The sequence below is a fragment of the Mercenaria mercenaria genome, unplaced genomic scaffold (assembly GCF_021730395.1).
Source record: "Mercenaria mercenaria strain notata unplaced genomic scaffold, MADL_Memer_1 contig_2775, whole genome shotgun sequence".
NCBI lineage: Eukaryota > Metazoa > Mollusca > Bivalvia > Venerida > Veneridae > Mercenaria > Mercenaria mercenaria.
The window spans coordinates 33,036-56,069 of NW_026460852.1; the positions used below are offsets into that span (position 1 = coordinate 33,036).

A 23,034-nucleotide genomic window follows, 5' to 3' on the forward strand; every position below is an offset into this window, starting at 1 on the left:
TCATGAACATATTTAACTAATTCAGTATTTTATCTTCAAAAGGATACAAAAAATCAAAACAATTACAATTTATCTACAAATAGTTATTTCTTGATTTTCTTATAAAGTACTTCAAAATTTAATAGAACTATTTACAATTTTTTTAGCTCACCTGTCACAAAGTGACAAGGTGAGCTTTTGTGATCGCGCGGCGTCCGTCCGTTCGTGCGTGTGTGCGTTCGTAAACTTTTGCTTGTGACCACTCTAGAAGTCACATTTTTCATGGGATCTTTATGAAAGTTGGTCAGAATGTTCACCTTGAAGATATCTAGGTCAAGTTCGAAACTGGGTCACGTGCTGTCAAAAACTAGGTCAGTAGGTGTAAAAATAGAAAAACCTTGTGACCTCTCTAGAGGCCATATATTTCACAAGATCTTCATGAAAATTGGTCAGAATGTTCACCTTGATGATATCTAGGTCAAGTTTGAAACTGGGTCACGTGCTGTCAAAAACTAGGTCAGTAGGTCTAAAAATAGAAAAACCTTGTGATCTCACTAGAGGCCGTACTTTTCAATGGATCTTCATGAAAATTGGTCAGAATGTTCAACTTGATGATATCTAGGTCAGGTTTGAAACTGGGTCACGTGCCACCAAAAACTAGGTCAGTAGGTCAAATAATAGAAAAACCTTGTGACCTCTGTAGAGGCCATATTTTTCATGGGATCTGTATGAAAGTTGGTCTGAATGTTCATCTTGATGATATCTAGGTCAAATTCGAAACTGGGTCAACTGCATTCAAAAACTAGGTCAGTAGGTCTAAAAATAGAAAAACCTTGTGACCTCTCTAGAGGCCATATTTTTCAATGGATCTTCATAAAAATGGTTCAGAATATTCACCTTATGATATCTTGGTCAAGTTCGAAACTGGGTCATGTGTAATCAAAAACTAGGTCAGTAGGTCAGATAATAAAAAAACCTTGTGACCTCTCTAGAGGCCATATTTTTCATGGGATCTGTATGAAAGTTGGTCTGAATATTCATCTTGATGATATCTAGGTCAAGTTCGAGACTGGGTCAACTGCAGTGAAAAACTTGGTCAGTAGGTCTAAAAATAGAAAAACCTTTTGACCACTTTAGAGGCCATATTTTTCAATGGATCTTCATGAAAATTTGTCTGAATGTTCACCTTGATGATATCTAGATAAAATTTGAAACTGGGTCACTTGTGGTCAAAACTAGGTCAGTAGGTATGAAAATAGAAAAACCTTGTGACCTCTCTAGAGGCCATACTCTTCATGAGATCTTCATGAAAATTGGTGAGAATGTTCACCTTGATAATATCTAGGTCAAGTTCTAAACTGGGTCATGTGCCTTTAAAAACTAGGTTATTAGATCAATAATAGAAAAACCTTGTGACCTCTCTAGAAGCCATATTTTTCAATGGATCTTCATGAAAATTGGGTCATATGGAGAAGGTGAGCGATTCAGGACCATCATGGTCCTCTTGTCAACAAAGATATCGTTATGTCACAACATTATGACGTCGTGGTGCAATGCACATGACGTTGCGCGGACATTCCGACAAACTGAGTATGATTTTGTTAAAACCATTAAAAAACAATGAAATAAATAGAAATTTTGTTTGTTTTAGTGTAAGATCGAAACGTATTTCACTCATGAACACCATAATTTACATTTTGCATTATAGTGTTCACTTGGTGAAATATATGTCGTTCTTACACTAAAGCAAACAAATATCCTCTATGGAGTGGGCATACATATAACATCTTGTATTATTGACAAAAGTTTGAAAACAATACCGCTCAAACTTCAAAAATAGAACGGCTTAACCAGTCAGGGGTGTAACTGTTTCAAGTTATCACATTTTATAACCCATTTGAGTTATTGTGTTTACTTTCATAACTTGTTTCAGTTATCATAAAATATTACAAAGCCCTCCTGTGCCAAATCCTTATTTTGAATGTGACTAATGCAATCATTTCCTGAATCCTTGGTCTTTTATCTTTCCAGCTATGCAGTAAATTTTTTTACGCAAGGCTGATAAAGTCTTACGCAGACGGTTTTAAAGCTATAAAACTCTTAACATCCCATTGAGCTCATCAGGCCATGATCAGACTAAAAGAGAATTTGATTAACCACAGTTTGCTACTAATTACAATTTAAAGGTCAATTTGTGAGAACAGCAAAAAGGCTTTTTTTGAATAACTTACCTGGGTTATCTATATTTTATAACTCATACAGGTTATAAAATGCTGGAAAAAGTAACTGAAATAGGTTACATAACTTAAAACAGTTACACCCCTGACTGTTAACAGGGGCAGCAAATTCAATTGTCCGTATTGCCCAGGTTGTCCCACAGCTTTTTTGTATGGACAAGTGAAATTTGACCAGAATTTACTATGTAACTATCATATGGACAAGTAAAAAATAGCAAATGACAAAAACAGACAAGCAAATCAAAATCAGATTTTGCCGCCCCTGCTTAAACAGTGAAGTAATGTTTACAGTAATCAGGCCATGTACATGTTAACTTATTCATTTCTATAGAATACTAGTCAATAAGGTGTTTATCCTTCCCTTGATTCGTGTAATTTAGGTTTTTATCCATTCCTCATGTAAACTGAGTTTGGTTTTTATCAACTTGAAGTTAGGTGTTTATCCCTTTTCTCACTGTCAGTACATTTGAACATGTATTGTGTTAACATGTAGTGGGTTAACAACATAGTGTAAATGGACTAAATGGACCTATAAAGCAGTATTTTTTTTGCTTTCAAACAATAAAATAGTATAGGCATCAAAAGCATATAAGTATTTTTAGCTCACCAGAGCCAAAGGCTCAGGGTGAGCTATTAGGATGGGTCACCGTCCGGCGTCCGTAAATTTTACTTCAAACGACATCTCCTCATAAACCGCTAGGCAGATTTCATCCAGACTTCACAGGAATGTTCCTTGGGTGAAGCTCTACAAAAATTGTTCAAAGAATTGAAATCCATGCAGAACTCTGGTTGGCATGGCAACCGAAAGGAAAAATCTTCTTTTCAAAAACCAGAAGCCCTAGAGCTTAAATATTTGGTGTGAAGCATTGCCTGGTGGACCTCTACCAATTTTGTTCAAATCATGACCCCGTGGTCAAAATTGACCCCGCCCCAGGGGTCACTTGATTTTACATAGAAAAATCTTAAAAAATCTTCTTCTCAAAAACCAGAAGCCCTAGAGCTTAGATATTTGACATGTAGCATTGCATAGTGGACCTCTACTAAAATTGTTCAAATCATGACCCCGGGGTCAAAATTGACCCCGCCCCAGGGGTCATTTGATTTTACATAAGAAAATCTTCAAATTTTTTCTAAAAATAAACCAGAAGGCCTAGAGCTTAGATATTTCACGTGTAGCATTGCCTAGTAGACCTCTACAAAATTTGTTCAAATCATGACCCCCGGGGTCAAAATTGACCCCGCCCCAGGGGTCACTTGATTTTACATAGGAAAATCTTCAAATAAATTTCTAAAAATAAACCAAAAGGCTTAGATCTTAGATATTTGACATGTAGCATTGCCTAGTAGATTTACATCGTAATTACACAGAAAACAAAGTTGTACTGGCTTTACAGACGCCTTGTTGCCACTGAGTTAGGGTCGCTGAACAGAGTTAAGATTATCTGGGTACATAGTGTGAAAGTAGAAATTGAAAATCCTATTCAACTGAACATGAAAATTAATTTTATGATCCCATTAGTCAAAATAGTGGTCGACTTTATCCCGAACACTCTTTGGTAACATGCCAGAAGGGGTGAGATTAAAACCATAGTGCCATATTAACTCTTTTTTGAACACAAGTAAATAAGGTTCTCTTCTGCCCCGCTGCCCTGTCTTATTCTTTGTAGCAGGGGTCCATGGTGTTGTCTTATTACCCCAGAACCACTGAACAGTTGCCACGTCTTCTTCTAGATGCACCACTTGTGCTACCTGCGGCCACTGCTCAGTGAATCTGAGGCTATCCAACAACACCATGTCACCTTCTTGCAGTTCTTTTCCTGTGTTACTTCTGGACATTGTTGGTTTCCCAATGATTATCTGAAATTGATAATACAGATTTAGATACATCATCCCAAACAGTGTAATAAAAATTATGTTGAATATTGTAGTATGGAACTGCTAGAATCATAACCGGTATTACAATATCAAGCTGAAAATGTGCATTTCATGGATTTTTTTTGAAATTGAAGGAATATATATTTCCATAATTTTACTTTCTGCACATTTTAACTTGTTCTCATGTTAATCTGACTAAAGTACATCTCCTGTTAGGCTTTGGATCTTAAGACCTGCTATTGTTAGCCTCGTTCTGACAACAAGGGTTAGTTACAAAGTTTTCCAAAATCAAAAATTCTATATTTAGCTTGGGATTTTCATATTTACAGTCTGAATCCTTATGAAGTAAAGTGTCAGATAGCCACTTAGCTCAGTTGCTAGGGCACTTGCTGTGTCCAGTTCGAGCCCAGTAGCAATACTGGAAATCCAAAATATACAGAAAGTGAATTTGAATGGGTCATTCTCAGATCTTCGTTTAGAAGATCAAGTACTTAAGTCAGATTTTGACATTAACAAATCCCTGTAGTGAGGGAGGGGGTCAGTGGGATGGGCACCAATCAGTTTTATGTTAAAATGTTATTACACACAGTAATAAATTTACTTTATCCTTTTCTGTATCTCCAGCCTTCAAATTTGGACAACATGCATAGGTTTGTGTACAGAAATAAACTTTGACCTTGACATTGACCTATTGACTTACTTTCACATTTTTTAAGTTACAGGCTTCAAATTTGGACCACATAAAAAGTTTTTTGTTCAAAAAACTTCGATTTTTATTGTATAAAATGGTTACACTATAAAGACATATGATTGTGTCTAGATTCTTTAAAATTCTCTTTTTTCTGTTGAAGCAATGCATGTATAGTTCCCATTTTGGAAATGCAAAAGAATACAGTTTGTCCAGGGATGAAATATTAAACTAGAGAGGTTTATGTGTACATAGTCACAATAGAATAACTCTCAGTCCTTACTGTTTATGTTGTTTTTTGTTTTTGTTTTGTTTTTTACCCCTTACTGCAGTATATTCAAATATTTCAGCATCAATAACGTGCAAGAAACCAAATACAAAAGCGCCAATATATAATTTACCACATAACCACTGTCAGCATGTATGTATAACATAACACGCTTGTCAAAGTACTGATTCCCCCACTTTACGCCTCATAATTCCCTGACGTACGATGTAATTATTTGCTGCAAAGTGTAAACCCCGAAAATTTGTTCTAATTGCAGGATGAACAGTGCGTGCATGCCGTGTGTTTGCAAACTAGATTCGTGGGTAAGTAGTAGATCTATTGACTGTACTTTCGGGCCGCAGTAATGATATATTATTTTTCCAAAGAAGTAGAATATTTACAAGAATCTATGTTGAGACTTCATCTTCTAACTGTGAACAATAACCAGGCCCCGTGTTCACAAAACAATTTTTGGCCTGGAGGTAGTTCTGGATATGATATTTTTATTTTCTGATGGTCGCGTCAGTATTAAAGCCCTCTACAGACGGTAAGTTTTTGTTGTACAACACCAATTAAATTCAAGATGTACAGCCAAATATTAACAAATAAGTTAAGTGATTTGAGCCGCGCCATGAGAAAACCAACATAGTGCGTTTCCGAGTCTGGTCCATGCTGTTTCCTAACGGTTTCTCTAATTGTAAAGCAAACATCATTGATCATGACCAGACTGCACGGATGCACAGGCTGGTCTGCATCCATGCTCGTAGCAAAGCCACTATGTTGGTTTTCTCATGGCCTGACTCATTTGTGTCATAGGTAATCAAATTTATGGAACATAAAAAGGTGAATATTATTTTTATTATTAATAGTTACATTTTTTTTCAGTACCTGATGCACTATGTTTACTAGGTAAATCTCTGTGATTTTTATGAGAATGGAATATTGTCTGTATGTGAAAAATGTACAATTTCAAAATTGTACATCTTTGAGATAATTAGTGTTGTACAACAAAAACTTACCATCTGTAGAGGGCTAGCAGAGATCCCATCTATCTATAAATACTGCATGACACCCTTGCGAGTATTTTATGCAGGTGCGCGTCAGTGCATAAGAGTTTAAAGCATGAAATGTACAGGAGAAATTAAGTATAGTAACAGCATGCTAAATAGTTTTAGCTAGCCTGGCTGTCACATGAGTATTACACTAGAACTTCAAAGGTTGAATTCCAAGGCACAGTATTCAGGTCTAGGAAAGTGGTATATTTACGGATTATCTGTAAATTGTAAGAAAATTGATAAAATTACATTTATTTCCAAAACCACAGCTTGAAATTAATTTGTTTATTTACAGAATGCACAAATTAACATCATTTGTCACACTGGCCATAGCTTTATCAGATCAAGTGGTTCCAACGTTGTTTGAGCGGTGAATTTTACGCCGATCAGATGGAGAAATATGGCCGATACTACAAATTTCCGGAATTGTAAGTATGAGTTAAAGGAATTTCTACCCGTTAGATAACGAATCAAATGAAACCGATGGGTGCACCTGGAGCGCAAATGTGTCTATATTTTAGCACATGTGTCTATTTAGCTGAGATTTGTGCCGTTTATTCAAACACTTCTGTACAGTCCGGCGGGGGAAGGAGATTTTTGACAGTTTTTGACAATATCGCCTCAAATATAGTGTTTTTCGGGAGCAAGTAACTGTTAAAACACTTTTTATGTAAAGGGCTACCTCTTAAAACAAAGCGTGTGTATTTTCATAGAATTTTTCAGGGTTGTTTCTGAACAATTGGCCGAAAACCTAATGCAACGCCGTTTCGAGTGGGTCGCTATGCAACGCAGTCAAGTGGATACTGTTCTGTGTCTTACTTGCGAAGTCTTATTCGTCTTAAAAACAGTCATTATTTTCAAAGCCTCACAATGAATAAATTAATTTGGAGAGTTTCATATCATCATAATGATCCCGCCATTTCTAATATATTGTACTTTTACATTTTTATGCTCACTTAACATTTCACATATTTTTGCGGACATTGTCAAAAAAACATCAACACATTTATAAACATAAAGCAAGGATGAACATCGAACAATATCATTAAGTAAATAATAGTATTAGTTCGTTAAAACAAGAACCAGTTCACGGATATTTTTCTCCTCCACGAATGGTACTGAACAGCATGCCGAAATCGGGTTGACTCTTTAAATCAGTATAGTTACAGTTGGTTACTTTTAATCCCTTACAACCAATACATTGTGATTTCATTACTGATTTGTTGTGCATTTAAGCTGTTCATACAAAATAAATAAAGTTTGGTCCATGATAAAAGTATTGATCAGTTGTTTGTATATATTTTCATTCATATTCCTGGTGAAACGTTCATTTATTTTCAGAGAGATAAATCACAGAGACCGTTAAAATTGGCCAGGGAAAAGGCAAGATTTTATTTGTCCTCCATAAAACAGAAACGATGTAATAAAACTCTATGGCCGCCGTTTAAAAATGAAAATACAAATGAAATTCAGACACCAATGAAACAAAAGTTTTGTTGGAGACAGTTAAATAGTACAACTGTAACACGTCTCTCTTAGTATTGCTAGTCCGTTTATTTTTCTTTCATTGGTGTCTGTATTCATTTGTACATTTATACATTGATACCACACCCATTAAATTCCGTTCACTTTAGCTGTGTCTATCCCTCGCTAACATTGCCTACTCGTATATACTAATACAAAAATGGTTGGAAGGAGGTCAGCGTACGCCGTTGAAATACGGTCCTATATTAAGAATCGTTGTACTCTTGGCATAGTGTGTAAAGACATTTTTGATGATATATGTTCTGTTTATGGGCATAATGAAATATCTTTTCGACAGTTATTCGTTGGTTTAAGAAATTCAAATGTGGGTTGGTTTCAACAGAAGATGAACCACATGGCCGTCGGCCGAAAACAGCAACGTTTGCCAAGATGGTTGCTAGAGTGAAAGAAATAGTTGCTACTGATGCAAGATACTCCGCTAGGCAAATAGCTAGTATGATTGGCATCTCATAAGAGCAGCTCATACAATTCTGAAACGTAATTTAAAAATGAGGAAGATTCCCCTTCTGTTGACAAATGAGCAGAAAAAAGGCACGCGTGCAATGCGCAAACTTGTTGCTTAAATAGTTTCCAAATTACAATGCACGATCTTTCGCAAATGTCGTCACTGGTGACGAGACATGAATTTACTTTTTCGAGCCCAAACGAAAGATCCAGAACAAAAAATATGGGCAACAAAGTCTGGCAAAAGACCATGCATTGCAAAGCGGACCATGAGTGTCAAGAAGGTAATGTATGCCATATACTTCACAACTCTGGGTCCTGCCATTCAGGTTGCTGTTCCTAAAGGCATATGCGTAAATTCGAAGTTTAACAAGACTAAAGTTTTCCGAAAACTGAAGAAATATTTCAAAACTCGAAGACCCGCAACTGGTTTGGCCAATGTCAGATTGCTACATGAAAATGCGTCATCGCACAAGGCGTCTATTGTACAAGACTTTCTGAAGCAGGAAAAGGTTGTTGTTCTCCCTTCATCACCCTCCTTATTCGCCTGACCTTGCCCCGTGTGGCTTCTTTTGTTCCTAAGGCACAAGAATACCTTTCTGGTCGAAACTTTGTGCAGCGCAAACACCTCGGTTCTGCAATATTCCAGTGTCTTCATAGTATACCTAGAAAATACTACGAGAAAGGCTTCAGGGATTGGATTAGAAGACTGAAATTTTGCAAATCTGTTGGAGGTGAATACTTTGAGGGGACCAAATAAAATTGTCATTGAAATCTATCAAGGATACATTTTTATGTGCTCAGATGCATTCATATTTGAACAATCCTCATAAAGAGTCAACCCGCTTTTGGCATGCTGTTCAGTATACCATTCGTGGAGGAGATAAATGTCCTCGAACTGGTTCTTGTTTTTACAAACTATTACTATCATTTTCTTAATGATATTGTTCGATGTTCACCCTTGCTTTATGTTTTTGTGTTGATTTTTTGACAATGTCCGCAAAAATATGTTAAATGTTAAGCGAGCATAAAAATGTATTATATATATTTAGTACAAGATATTAGAAATGGCGGGATCATTATAATGATATAAAACTCACTAAATTTATTCATTGTTAGGCTTTAATGACTGTTTTTAAGACGGATAAGACTTTGCAAATAAGACACAGAACAGTATCCACTTGATTGCGTTGCATAGCGACCCACTCGAAACGGCGTTGCATTAGGTTTTCGGCCAATTGTTCAGAAACAACCCTGAAAAATTCTATGAAAATACACACGCTTTGTTTTAAGAGGTAGCCCTTTACATAAAAAGTGTTTTAACAGTTACTTGCTCCCGATAAACACTATATTTGAGGCGATATTGTCAAAAACTGTCAAAAATCTCCTTCCCCCGCCGGACTGTACAGAAGTGTTTGAATAAACGGCACAAATCTCAGCTAAATAGACACATGTGCTAAAATATAGACACATTTGCGCTCCAGGTGCACCCATCGGTTTCATTTGATTCGTTATCTAACGGGTAGAAATTCCTTTAACTCATACTTACAATTCCGGAAATTTGTAGTATCGGCCATATTTCTCCATCTGATCAGCGTAAAACTCACCGCTCAAACAACGTTGGAACCACTTGATCTGATAAAGCTATGGCCAGTGTGTTTGTGTGTTTCAGCCATTTTTTAGCCCACCATCATCGACAGAGCTATTAAAATCACTCTGCGTGCGTCTGTCCGTTAACAATTTCTCGTTATCACATCTCCTCGGAAACTACTGGGGGGATATTGACCAAACTTTGTCAGAATGATGTATTGGTACCCTAGTTGTGTCCCCCTGAAGATCAGACTGGTTCAACAATTTATGAGTGAGTTATGGCCCTTTGTTTATTTCTATAATTTACATAGATTTATATAGGGAAAAACTTTGAAAACCTTGTCCAAAACCACAGAGCCTAGAGCTTTGATATTTGGTATGAAGCATCATCTAGTGGTCCTCTACCAAAATGATTCAAATTATTTCTCTGGGGTCAAATTTGGCCCCGCCCTGGGGGTCACATGGTTTATATAAACTTATATAGGGAAAAACTTTGAATAACCTCTTGTCCAAAACCATAGGGCCTAGGGCTTTGATATTTTGTATGTGACATCATCTAGTGATCTTCAACTAAGATTGTTCAAATTATATCCCTAGGGTCAAATATGCCCCCCCGACCCACCCTGGGGGGTCATATGGTTTACATAGACTTGTATAGGGAACAACTTTGAAAATCTGCTTGTCCAAACCACAAAGCCGAAGGCTTTGATACTTGTAATGTAGCATCATCTAGTGGTTCTCTACCAAATTATCCCCCTAGGGTTAAATATAGCCCCGCCCCAGGGGTCACATGGTTTATATAGACTTATATAGGGAAAAGCTTTTGAAATGTTCTTGTCAGTAACTGCAACATCCAAATTTGGACCACATGTATATTTTTGAGTGGCAAGATGAACCTTGACATGAGTTGACCTTGCTTTTGACCTAGTGACCTACTTTCACATTTCTGTAGTGACAGCCTTCAAATTTGGACCACATGCATAGTTTTGGGCACTAGAAAAAACTTTGACCTTGATTTTGACCTAGTGACCTACTTTCACATTTTTGAAGATACAGGCATCAAATCTGGACCATATGCATAGTATCGTGTTTCAAAATGAAATTTGACATTGATTTTGACCTAGTGACCTACTTTCACATTTCTCAAGCTACAGCCTTCAAATTTGGACCACAGGCATAGTTTTGTGTACTGAAAAGAACTTGGACCTTCACATTGACCTAGTGACCTACTTTCACATTTTTAAGGTACAGGCTTCAAATTTGCACCCCATGCATAGTTTTGTATTCCGAAATAAAATTATGTCTCCCCCAGGAGACATGTTGTTTTTGCCCTGTCCGTCCGTACGTACGTCACACTTCATTTCCGAGCAATAACTGGAGAACCATTTGACCTAGAACCTTCAAACTTCATAGGGTTGTAGGGCTGCTGGAGTAGGCGACCCCTATTGTTTTTGGGGTCACTCCGTCAAAGGTCAAGGTCACAGGGGCCTGAACATTGAAAACCATTTCCGATCAATAACTAGAACCACTTGACCCAGAATGTTGAAACTTCATAGGATGATTTGTCATGAAGAGTAGATGACCCCTATTGATTTTGGGGTCACTCCGTCAAAGGTCAAGGTCACAGGGGCCTGAACATTGAAAACCATTTCCGATCAATAGCTAAAGAACCACTTGACCCAGAATGTTGAAACTTCATAGGATGATTGGTCATAAAGAGTAGATGACCCCTATTGATTTTGGGGTCACTCCATCAAAGGTCAAGGTCACAGGGGCCTGAACATGGAAAACCATTTCCGATCAATAACTAGAGAACCACTTGACCCAGAATGTTGAAACTTCATAGGATGATTGTACATGCAAAGTAGATGACCCCTATCGATTTTGGGGTCACTCCATTAAAGGTCAAGGTCACAGGGGCCTAACCATTGAAAACCATTTCCGGTCAGTAACTTGAGAACCACTTGACCCAGAATGTTGAAACTTAATAGGATGATTGGTCATGCAAAGTAGATGACCCCTAACGATTTTGGGGTCACTCTGTGAAAGGTCAAGGTCACAGGGGCCTGAACATTGAAAACCATTTCCGGTCAGTAACTTGAGAACCACTTGACCCAGAATGATGAAACTTCATAGTATGATTGGTCATGCAGAGTAGATGACCCCTAACGATTTTAGGGTCACTCTGTTAAAGGTCAAGGCCACAGGGGCCTGAACATGGAAAACCATTTCCAATCAATAACTTGAAAACCTCTCTACCCAGAATGTTGAAACTTCATAGGATGATTGTTCATGCAGAGTAAATGACCCCTATTGTTATTGGGGTCACTCTGTTAAAGGTCAAGGTCACAGGGGCCTGAACATTGAGAACCACTTGACCCAAAATGTTGAAACTTCATAGGATGATTGAACATGCAGAGTAGATGACCCCTATTGAATTTAAGGGTCAGTCTATTGAAGGTCTATTGAAATACGCAACTGAACACCTATTGAAGGCAGAACAATACACATTCATCTATCAGTTTAAACCAGTACCATATTCTCTTCACAATTTTTGTTAGAGATACCATCTTTCTTCGCAGTAATTTGCTAAGGCATAAAAAAAAAATATGTTTGTTTCCTGTAACATGCTGAAAAAAATGGGGGTCGGTAGGTAGGGTATTTTTTTTTTTTTTTTAATTTTTTTTTTAGTAGGTGTCAGAACATTTCAGTGTTTAGTAACCTTATTATCGCCAATTAACTGCCTAATCAGGTCTCAACCTTAACTTTCTTCAGCAGTTGCCAGCAGGTTCACCAACTGCTAAAAGCTAGTAGACCTGCTCAGACTTTAGTGGACCTCCAATTCTATCTCATAAATTGTGATGCTGTAGACGTCATAACTTCATATGACTCAAAGAAACAGGACTTATTTCTAAATAATTAAAAATGGAAGACTGTAGCAATCTGTTATCCCGAAAAATAATTATTTTGAAAAGTGTCCCAAAATATGGACACAGTCAGCACCAGTGTTGAAAGTGAAAAAAAAAAAAACATCAACAATTATCGGTAATCATTCTGATGATAAACTAAGTAATTGACCTCGTTTTCATCATCAATTAACACCCCCTCAAAGAGCTAAAAGAAGTGTGTCGGTTATTGTGGCATCTGCAGTGGAGATCAAAGCGGTATAGTTTCCACGAGATTGTCATTGCAATACGTCATGTTTTCGCGCCATGTGACACATCACTGTCTGATCGTACTTTCTCGATTCCTTTAATTGTTGAGAAGAAATCAGTAAAAAAGTTTTTTCTTTAATTTTTTAAAAGCGAATGTGCAATATCCCGAATAAACTGACATGTAAATGTGTCAGATCGTGAACGATACTGACCTATTTGCCCTCAAGAAATTTACATTATTGTTTGAGAAGAATATCTAACAAAGTGTTGCGTCAAAAAATATATGCCGACTCGATAGCCTAGCGGTAGAGCGTCCGCTTCGAGTGCGGGAGGTCGTGGGTTCGATCCCCGGCCGCGTCATACCAAAGACGTAAAAAATGGTACCAGTGGCTCCCTTGCTTGGCGCTCAGCATTAAAAGGGCAGAAACTGGCCTCTTCTCTCATACCCTCGTGGCGATGGATTCCATCAGGAATGAGGTGTCGAGAGTGATTAATATAAGTTGTAGAACTTCCTTCACAATCGACCTAAAAAATAAATTATGTATAAACTAAAAAATATATGTACGAAGACTCATTTAAAACTTATTAAAAATCGCAACGACAACATACTGCCTCATTTTAAAACCACATTTCTATTTACGTTCATGAGGTCACGTAACCTATTCTGCCGTGCTAACAGAAATCTGTTTGCCAAAAAAATCGTTTTACTCCATGTATTTAAATTGCTGCCGCTTTTTCATTATTTAAGATTTTTTAATTATGTTTTTTGTACTTTCTGGTCAAAAGTCTGAATTTTATTACCATAGTATGTACCGTTTATTTACTTTAAAAAGGAAATAAATAATCAAGATCGCGCTGTTTGAAATTTTACAAAACATTATATGAAAATTTGATCGTTTTAAAAGAATTTTGCCTACATTCCTGTCGATATCTTATTAAAATTGTTATAGAATTCAAACTGTATTAGTTCTTAAGCGGTGTTGAATATCTGAAGCGAATATATTAAAAAATGAATGCACTACGCGCGTTTTTTGTGTCAAAAGTAACTGCGATGTAAATTAAGTATTACGTAGGGCGCACGTGCTTGTGGAATGGAAAATTACCAGCATGACGTTTTGATATTTTTACGATTCGCGGGTAAATTCCAGTCATCCAGGTAATTTTGCCTGATGTAATTACTCAATTTGGTAAAGTTACCATGTAAAAACCACTCACCCGATCGGTGGAGTAGTCCATTCGTGCTATCCTGACTTTGGGCCATATTCATAGTCGCCACTCAAACTCACACTTGACTCAAACTTGGGTAAGTATCACTCAAGTAGGCCTCGAGTAGACCTTGCGGGAGTGTGAGTGGAAGTCGAATGTCATATTCATAAATCCCACTCAATCTTAACTTTCGGAAGGGTAACTCAAGTATTGGTTTCATTGTACACAATATATTTATAGGATTATAACGGTATATATGACAATAACATCAAAGGTATGCAAAAGTGTTAATCGTTATTTTTGCAGATCTATTTGCCAAGTCGGAAGTTGTCGTTTTATTGCCTGTCTGAATGTTTGTCCGTCCGTCTATTTGTTTTATATAACGTATTAATATTAGTATTATTAGTCATGTTAGTAGAATAAAATTTATACTTAAAAATACATGAGTTTTTTTCCTGCTGTATTGAGATTTTATTACAACTGAATAATACTCGTGCCTTTAACTGTTGGTGTTTCCGAAAGCCATTCCACGTAAATTCCAATCATTACATATATATCATTTGTGAAATAAATGTTTTCGAATGAGATTTGGTGAATATTGTTTTTTTTAATGACACATTAAGTCGGAGGGAAATATTTATATTTTTCAGTATGAATTTTCAGATATCTAGGCTTGTAAATATTTGTTACTAGGACGTGTGTTTTTTGTTGTTTTTTTTTGATTGACTGATGAATTTGCCACCAGCATGGATCCAGACCAGCCTGCGCATCGGCGCAGTCAGGTCATGATCCATGCGGTTCGCTAATAGTTCCTCTATTCTCAGCATAGATCCTGACCAGACAGCAAACGTACTATGTTGGTTTTCTCATGGCGCGGCTCATATCTTTTATAAAATAAATGTTTCCGTAATGATGGGTTCTTCATGACATTAAATTGTTAATTGAATTATTGAAGAAGAAAAAATAACCGATATCTAGGGTTGTGAAATGTAAATATTAGTTACTAAGACGTGTGTTTCAGAGAGTGACTGATGAGCCCCGTCAGATTAGGTTTAGTAGATGTATATTTGATTTCCTGTATCTATTTATTTTATTTGCAGACCGTGACTGAAAATTGGTTGACAGTCGATCTACCCAACTTTTGATAGTGGACCTGCCGATTTTGGTGGCGTCGGTCCAACGGTCCACCGCTAAGGTCGAGGCCTGTATAAATTAAATTACTAATCAAATAAAATATTGTTGAAAATTTGCTCCCGCCTTTCAATAACAGATGTTGTTCATACAAGTTTTTTTCTACAGTGATTCCTTATGTTCAGTAAACATTGTGTAACAGGCAAAGTTCATAGTTTTGCGGACAGACATAGCTTCGGGCCGTTTTTGCCAATTAGAGATTTTCGGGGCCACAATTAATCTTTTGTCGCAAATGGCTCAAGTGCAACCGACAGCGTGACCCCTGAACAAGTGGTACAAACATGATAATAGACTGCTCTTCTACGAATTGTTCATCAATTAACGTTTACACCTTGATCAATAAACACCTTTCATAATGAAGTACTAAATACAAACCGCGAGATAACCACGTGTCAGTCGGCGCGTGGCGTGATTGACATCTGTCAGTAGCTAATTAGTATATGACGCTCCGCCCACTGCCATACTTCCGCTTGTGGCGGCGAACAGTATTGAAATTCACCGAGATTTTGATTGACTAGGGGCAGAACTTTTGAACTCGATATGCATCAAAGAAATCCTCGATTTTCGCGGGTGAAAACCCGGAACCTCGAGTCTACCGACAAACAGGCTTTTCGCCATGTTGTTTCATGTCGACAGAACCAGGAACGTTCGTGACTATGCGCGACGAGGTCGGGTGCAACTAAATAATCCCTATAATCAATAAAGATATGATCAGAATCTCGAATTTCAGCCCATAAAAAAATTGCGGTCGGCGGTAAAAACTTACGGTCGGTCGGGTTACAGGAAACAAACATATTTTTTTTTAGGCCTAAATACATAACATGCAGTCCTAATAAAGTATGTAGTATTGTGTGTGTCAAATTGACCTGTACTGTGTCAGTGCACTGTGGGTGTGGTTGGGGGTACATTCATCATTTGCATTGAAAACTCTAGTTACCGGAGCAATTGGGTCATTTATTTCGGGGATGTCCAAATCTATTTCTTTTTCTGGCTGTGATTGTGTTGAGCCTCTGTTGTGGCTGGCCACTAGCTCCTCTAGAATGGCCCTTTCACTGCTGTCGCATTCTTCTGAAACAGATATATACAAAGAATAAGGTAAGTGGAACACATAGAGAAGACAGGTCAGGTTTCATTAATTTTATTAAAAAACCAACGTTTCGACTATTTAGTAGTCTTCCTCAGGGTGAAACCGGTACGTAGATGATATTTGTGGTTGTAATTTTTTGCTCATCAGGGCATAAAAGTGTTCAAGGAAACTTAAGCTATTGTGACTGACTGACTGGTCATTGTCAGTCATCCATGAACATTTGCCTAGAGGCTACATTTGTGACCCATTCTTTATGAAATTTGGTCAAAACATTTTCTAGGTCAAGTTCGAAAATAGGTCATGTTGGGTCAAGAACTAGGTCAGCAGGTCAGATCAAATGGAAAGATACTGAACATGTAGTAGAGGCCATATTTTTTAACCAAATCTTTATTAAGAAACTTGGTCAGAATGTTAGTCTTGATGATTTCTAGGTCAAGTTTGAAACTGGGTCATGTGGGGTCAAAAGCTAGGTCAGATCTAAGGAAAAGCTTGTGAACACTCTAGAGACTACATTTTTGACCCAATTTTTATGAAACGGGGTCTGAATGTCAATGATAGTCTTGATGATCTTTAAGTAAAGTTTGAATCTGTGTCATGTCTGGTCAAAAACTACGTCTGATCAATGGAAAAGCTTGTTAACACTCTAGAGACCACATTAATTTTGTGACCCAGTCTATATGAAACTTGTCAGAATGATAGTCTTGATGATCTCTAAATCATGTTAGATTCAAAACTAGGTCATTCAGAGGAAATCAGAGGAAAAGCTTGTGAACACTAGTGGCCACATGTGTGACTCATTGTTTATGGAACTGGGTCAAAATATTTGTCTTAGTCAATTCTAGGTTAAGTTTGAATCTGTTTCATGTGGGGTCAAGAACTAGGTCACTAGGCCAGATCAAAGGAAAATCTTTTAAACACTCTAGAGACTACAATTTAAGTTTGAAACTCATGCAAATTTTGTTTCATGGGATCTGTATGAAAATTGGTCTGAATGTTCATGTTGATGATATCTAGGTCAAGTTCGAAACAGGGTCATGTGCGGTCAAAAACTAGGTCAGTAGGTCTAAAAATAGAAAATGGATCTCCATAAAAATTGGTCAGAATGTTCATCTTCATAATATCTAGGTCAAGTTTGAAACTGGGTCACGTGCCTTAAAAAACTAGGTCAGTAGGTCAAATAATAAAAAAACCTTGTGACCTCTCTAGAGGCCATACTTTTCATGGGATCTGTATGAAAGTTGGTCTGAATGTTCATCTTGATGATATCTAGGTCAAGTTTGAAACTGGGTCAACTGCGGTCAAAAACTAGGTCAGTAGGTCTAAAATTATTAAAATCTTTTGACCTCTCTAGAGGCCATATTTTTCAATGGATCGTCATGAAAATTGATCTGAATGTTCACCTTGATGATATCTAGGTCAGTTTCAAACTGGGTCAAGTGCGGTCAAAAACTAGGCCAGTAGGTATAAAAATAGAAAAACCTTGTGACCTCTCTAGAGGCCATATTTTTCATGAAAATTAGTGAGAATGTTTGCCTTGATGATATCTAGGTAAAGTTCAAAACGGGGTCACGTACCTTTGAAAACTAGGTCAATAGGTCAAATATTAGAAAAACCTTGTGACCTCTCTAGAGACGATATTTTTCAATGGATCTTCATGAAAATTAGTCAGAATTTTTATCTGGATAATATCTAGGTCAAGTTCAAAACTGGGTCACATGAGCTCAAAAACTAGGTCACTATGTCAAATAATAGAAAAAACGACGTCATACTCAAAACTGGGTCATGTGGGAAGAGGTGAGCGATTCAGGACCATCATGGTCCTCTTGTTAAGTTCTTGTTTTAAGTTCTTGGGCAAAGGTGGAGGTGCACTTTAGGAGTAGAAAATTGAGCCATAACCAATAAAATGAGGACAAATTTGCTAAATGTTTAAAGAAAGACTATATCATTTGGTGACAATTCTTAGATTCCATAATTACCCTCTCGTGTTATATCCTCCAGGTAGTTGTCCCACCATGACAATATATCATTGTTTCTGTAGAACCTGTGAAGTTTGACAACAGTTTTTAAGCTGTTTATTTTATGAATCTGGATATTGATATATTATATTTTCAGGGATCATGTGAGATGATGAACAGAGTAAGATTGGCATTCCCATAGTAGTGTCACAATGTCATGATACCTTAGTTCTGCATCTGGATACCCACCCGCAAAATCAGTACATTTGATGTATATAAGAAGTATAAATAAAGCTCCCCTCTGGAGTACCAAGTTAGCGTCATTGAAGTTGGCGCTTTAAATGTACTTCAGCTTGACGGCAATAACTATGTATTAGCAATCAATAGGAAGAAGTACACTTGAAGGCCCGTCTAAAATATGCTAATTATGCATCAAATGTGCTTCGTCAGGGAAGTATCTTTTGAAGCTTCTAATGAAGCACACCTGAAGTCCCAGCTGTAAAAAATATGGAAATTATGCCTCAAATACGCTTCGTTCAGGGAAGCACAACTGAAGTCTCACCCACTAAAGTACATTTAAAGTTCCATCTTAAATAAGTAGCATTATGTGCCTCAAATGTGCTTCATGTAAAGAAGTATCTTTTAAGTATATCAAGAAGCATGGATAAAGTCCCATCTGAAGTACCTTTAAAGCACTATCGAAGAAACTTTAAGCCTCTTGAAGCTGTTACTGAGCATGTACCAGACAAACCCGACTAACAAGCTAAATGTTGACAGACAACAGACAGACAGACATCGAGGGATCACAATTACTCACCTGAGCAATTCAGGTGAGCTAAAAACAGGCTAGGTAAAGCACAAAAGTCTCCCTTGCGAAATGGACCATTGCCAACCATGGTCAACCTATGGTTGTATGACCTTCGTTTATCATGGTTTAACAAAATAACAAATTGCCGACCATGGTTCAACCACGATTAAGATATGGTCTATGAACATGGTTAAATGAGAACCATGGTCAAACTAAACTATGATTAGAACATGGTTAACCATGAATAAACACGGTTCAACCATGATTAAGATATGGTCTATGAACATGGTTAAATGAGAACCATGGTCAAACTATGATTAGGACATGGTCTATGAACATGGTTAACCATGAATAAACATGGTGAGAGTATGGTTAATGAACTTGGTTCAACCATGGTTAATGGACGTGCTATTTGAATATAATTATTAGAACACAGACAACTACTGATCACTGTATATGAGCACTAAATACAAAGGCTTCAGAGCTTTGCAGCAGAAAATGCCTCCAAAATTAGGTTTTCAACCTTTGAAAAAATTTCAATCCATCTTGACCAAAACACATACCGTAATTTCTGATACCCACAGATGAACAAGTATTTATAACGCTTAATGCACCTTCACCATTAATAATAAAGGCTGCTTTGAGGATTAAAAATCTACACTTGTAACAATATTAAACAATCAAAAATTTATTCCATAAAACCTTCATTTTACTGATTAGCTTTTTTGCATTTCTTTTGAACAGCTGTCTTCAATGTTATTTCTGTGTCTTTAGTGCCAGGAAACTTTTCTTTTAACACTTTGCTTAAGCAAGCATACAATCTTGGATCAAATTTGGGTTTGGGCTCTGTGTTGGTGTTTGCTCTCCTACCAGTTACACTATGGCTAGTAATGTAGTCAGTGGAAAACAGAGCCAGAAGTTTTTTTACAGCACTCAAAAAGGCTGTCCTCGTGACAAATCATATCCTTCAATTGTTGTTCTGTATAGCCATTATACTCCTCACACGGTTTCTGTGAAGGGCTACTAGGACTTTCTGAATGGCTGGACAGGATTGGTCCTTCAGGCAGATTAGATGCTTTATTGCTGGATTTCGCAGAATCTTGGAACCTTTCGAGTTCCCGAACCCTCTTCTTTAAGCGCCTAACCTGATCTTGAAGTTCGTCAAAATCCCTAAACAGAAGAAAAACTTTAATCAGTACAATGCATGTATACATACTTAATGTACTCATCCCGGGGACACATACAAAATTTTCTCCTGTACAGAAGTATTAATACCTGAGGTAATGAATACTATAATCTGATCTGAACAAAGATACTTTTTCTTGCACACCAGCATTCATAAGACAGATTTGTAATGCAATCTTCCCAAAATAATGCAAAGCAAGAAACGTTTAATAAACATATGCTCCCCTCATCTGCTCATGACCAACCTGCTTATAGAGTTTTAGAGACCTAGGCCCAAGCGTTTAGTGTTTTAACGTTCAATGTCAGTGACCTTGACCTAGTGATCTCAAAAACAATAGGGCCCATCTACTGGTCATGACCAACCTGCCTACCACGTTTAAGGAACCTAGGACCAAGCTTTCCCTGGTTATTGGTGGATCAAAAACGGTTTTACTGTTCAAAATCACTGTGACCTTGACTTTTGACCTTGTGACCTCAAAAACAATAGGGATCATCTACTGGTAATGACCAACCTGTCTACTAAGTTCGAGAGACATTTACATATATAGTCAACACTTACTTATATTGCCTGGAGACTGCAACAGTCACCGGATTTTGTATCTGATTCAGGAAAATCATCCCCCTCCCACCTTTCCTGAAATTTTCATTTTTCACTGACTTACCAATTTTCAAAATTCTCTACCAATTCACTGATCTTGAAAAACAAATTTCCCTGATTTTTCAAGGTAGGTGGCAACCCTGATCATAGAGTATCCCTCAACACCCACCGTTGTTAACCAGAAACCAATTAACTGATCAGTCAATGTGACTTTGACCTGGTGACCTCAGACTTTGACCTGTTGACTTCAACAACTATAGGGTTCATCTAACATCATGACCAACCTGCCTACCAAGTTTGATATGCTTAGACCAAAGCATTCTCCAGTTTTTGACTGGAAACTGTTTTATTGTTCAAGTCACTGTGACCTTGACCTGGCGACCTCAAAAACAATAGGGGTCATCTACATCTACCAGTCATGACAAACACTGTGACCTTGACCTTTGGCCTCAAAAACAATACGGGCCATGACCAACGGCAACCTGCCTACCAAGTTTGAGGAACCTAGGTGCAAGCGTTCTCTAGTTTTTCTTTATCGGAGACCATTTGGTCTAACAATCAACATGTGCAAAGCAATACATACACCTTCTTTGAAGTGTAGCATAATAACTACCAGTATTATATATATAGTCTGACAAACTTAATTTTGCCATGTATCTAGCTCAGACATTGAACATACAGTACAGACAGGGTAGTACATATCCAGAAGTACACAACAAAACCCTGTATATAAACCTAGATAATACCTTTTTTTTAACACTGTCAGTTTCCATGCTGGTAATACTTTCTGGTCTTGGCTTCATGAGATGTCCAGCCTTACTGTCTTCAACAATAGTAACTGAAATATGACAAGTAATAACCCTTATTCAATGAAAATCACCATTAGATGAAAATCACCCCATATTACTACTCTTTTCTCACTTTTTTGTTTGTTTCAAGCCCCATTTAGGCAACCCCATTTAATATCACCATCATGGGTACAGTAGGGGTAAAATATTACTAAGTCTTACAACATGAAGATGGTTAGTAAACTTAGTATTCCAAAATACTAGGGGCAGTCTAGGACTGTGGATTGCTAGGCATGTGATGATCAGATCTGACCTACGAGTCCATGCTTACAATTCACAAATCAAACCTTGATTCACCTGTTACTTTTATGAATATAAGCCCAACTTAAACTGACAAACATTACAATATTTCAAACTGTAATCTATATCAAACTAGAGTCTAATGGTAATTCAGTAAGCCCATGTACGTGTCTATACCAGTTTTACGTAAGGTAATGTTTACTCTTTTTCTTGTTGATGCATACACAGAATCGACAGAATGAATGTATATTTTTCAGGCCGTGGTGTATGTGTTTAATCGAAAACTTACTACATTTGTAATTTTAAAAGCAATCTTCAAAACCATTGTGATATAACGATCTGATTCTCTGTGGTTAACAATATTTGTGCTCATTTTTCAAGACAGACTCTTGGATGCCAGAGTACTCGCTACAGCTCTTATACGCACACATGGGTATAACTACCCTTAACAAGAGCTGTCCGAAGACAGTGCGCTCAACTATTCTCAGTGCTGGATAGTTTAATATAAGCTTTCAATGTTAATTTTAAAAGTTGAAAACAGAGAATAATTCCTCAAATACTTGTCAAAACTAAAATCTTTACATACAAAATGTTAAAATTTTCTGAGTTCAAAAATGGGGGATAATTCTAGAAAATGCCTTACAGAGTTATGAGCCTTGATGGTATGATACTGTGTATTAACACGGAGACATGTGAAATTTCAACCGAATATCTGCAATAGTATTGGAGATATGAACTCGCACAGAAAATAAAAACTTCTACGTTAAAAAAGGGGCATAAATCAGTCACAAATAAAACTAGAGCTCTGTCACAGGAGTGACGAATACGCTCACACACTGCTTTGCCACTGAATATTTTGCAGTTTTTGCCGGACCTAAATATTTTAACCGCGGGTCAAATCACATTTATGCTGGAGCTTAAATATTTACACCGCGGCTAAATTAATTATCGGCCAATGTCATTCAATATTAAATATTTTATGCTCGGTAGTTTAATACCGGAGCTAAAATAATTTAACCGCAGATTAAATCATATTTATGCCGGGGGTTAAATATTTATGCGGCGGCTAAAATCGTATTT

At 37.2% G+C, this 23,034-nt stretch overlaps 1 protein-coding gene across 1 annotated transcript; it reads right to left on the reverse strand.

The window, feature by feature from the left end:
- Positions 1–1,831: 1,831 nt before the first annotated feature.
- LOC128552403 (uncharacterized) lies at positions 1,832–18,599 on the reverse strand. Its single transcript, XM_053533417.1, has 4 exons — positions 18,586–18,599; positions 18,297–18,361; positions 16,171–16,301; positions 1,832–4,073 (listed from the first exon to the last, which is right to left on the reverse strand). Exons 1-4 carry the CDS (start codon positions 18,597–18,599, stop codon positions 3,732–3,734), a joined length of 552 nt encoding a protein of 183 aa, XP_053389392.1. The 3' UTR covers positions 1,832–3,731.
- Positions 18,600–23,034: the final 4,435 nt, after the last annotated feature.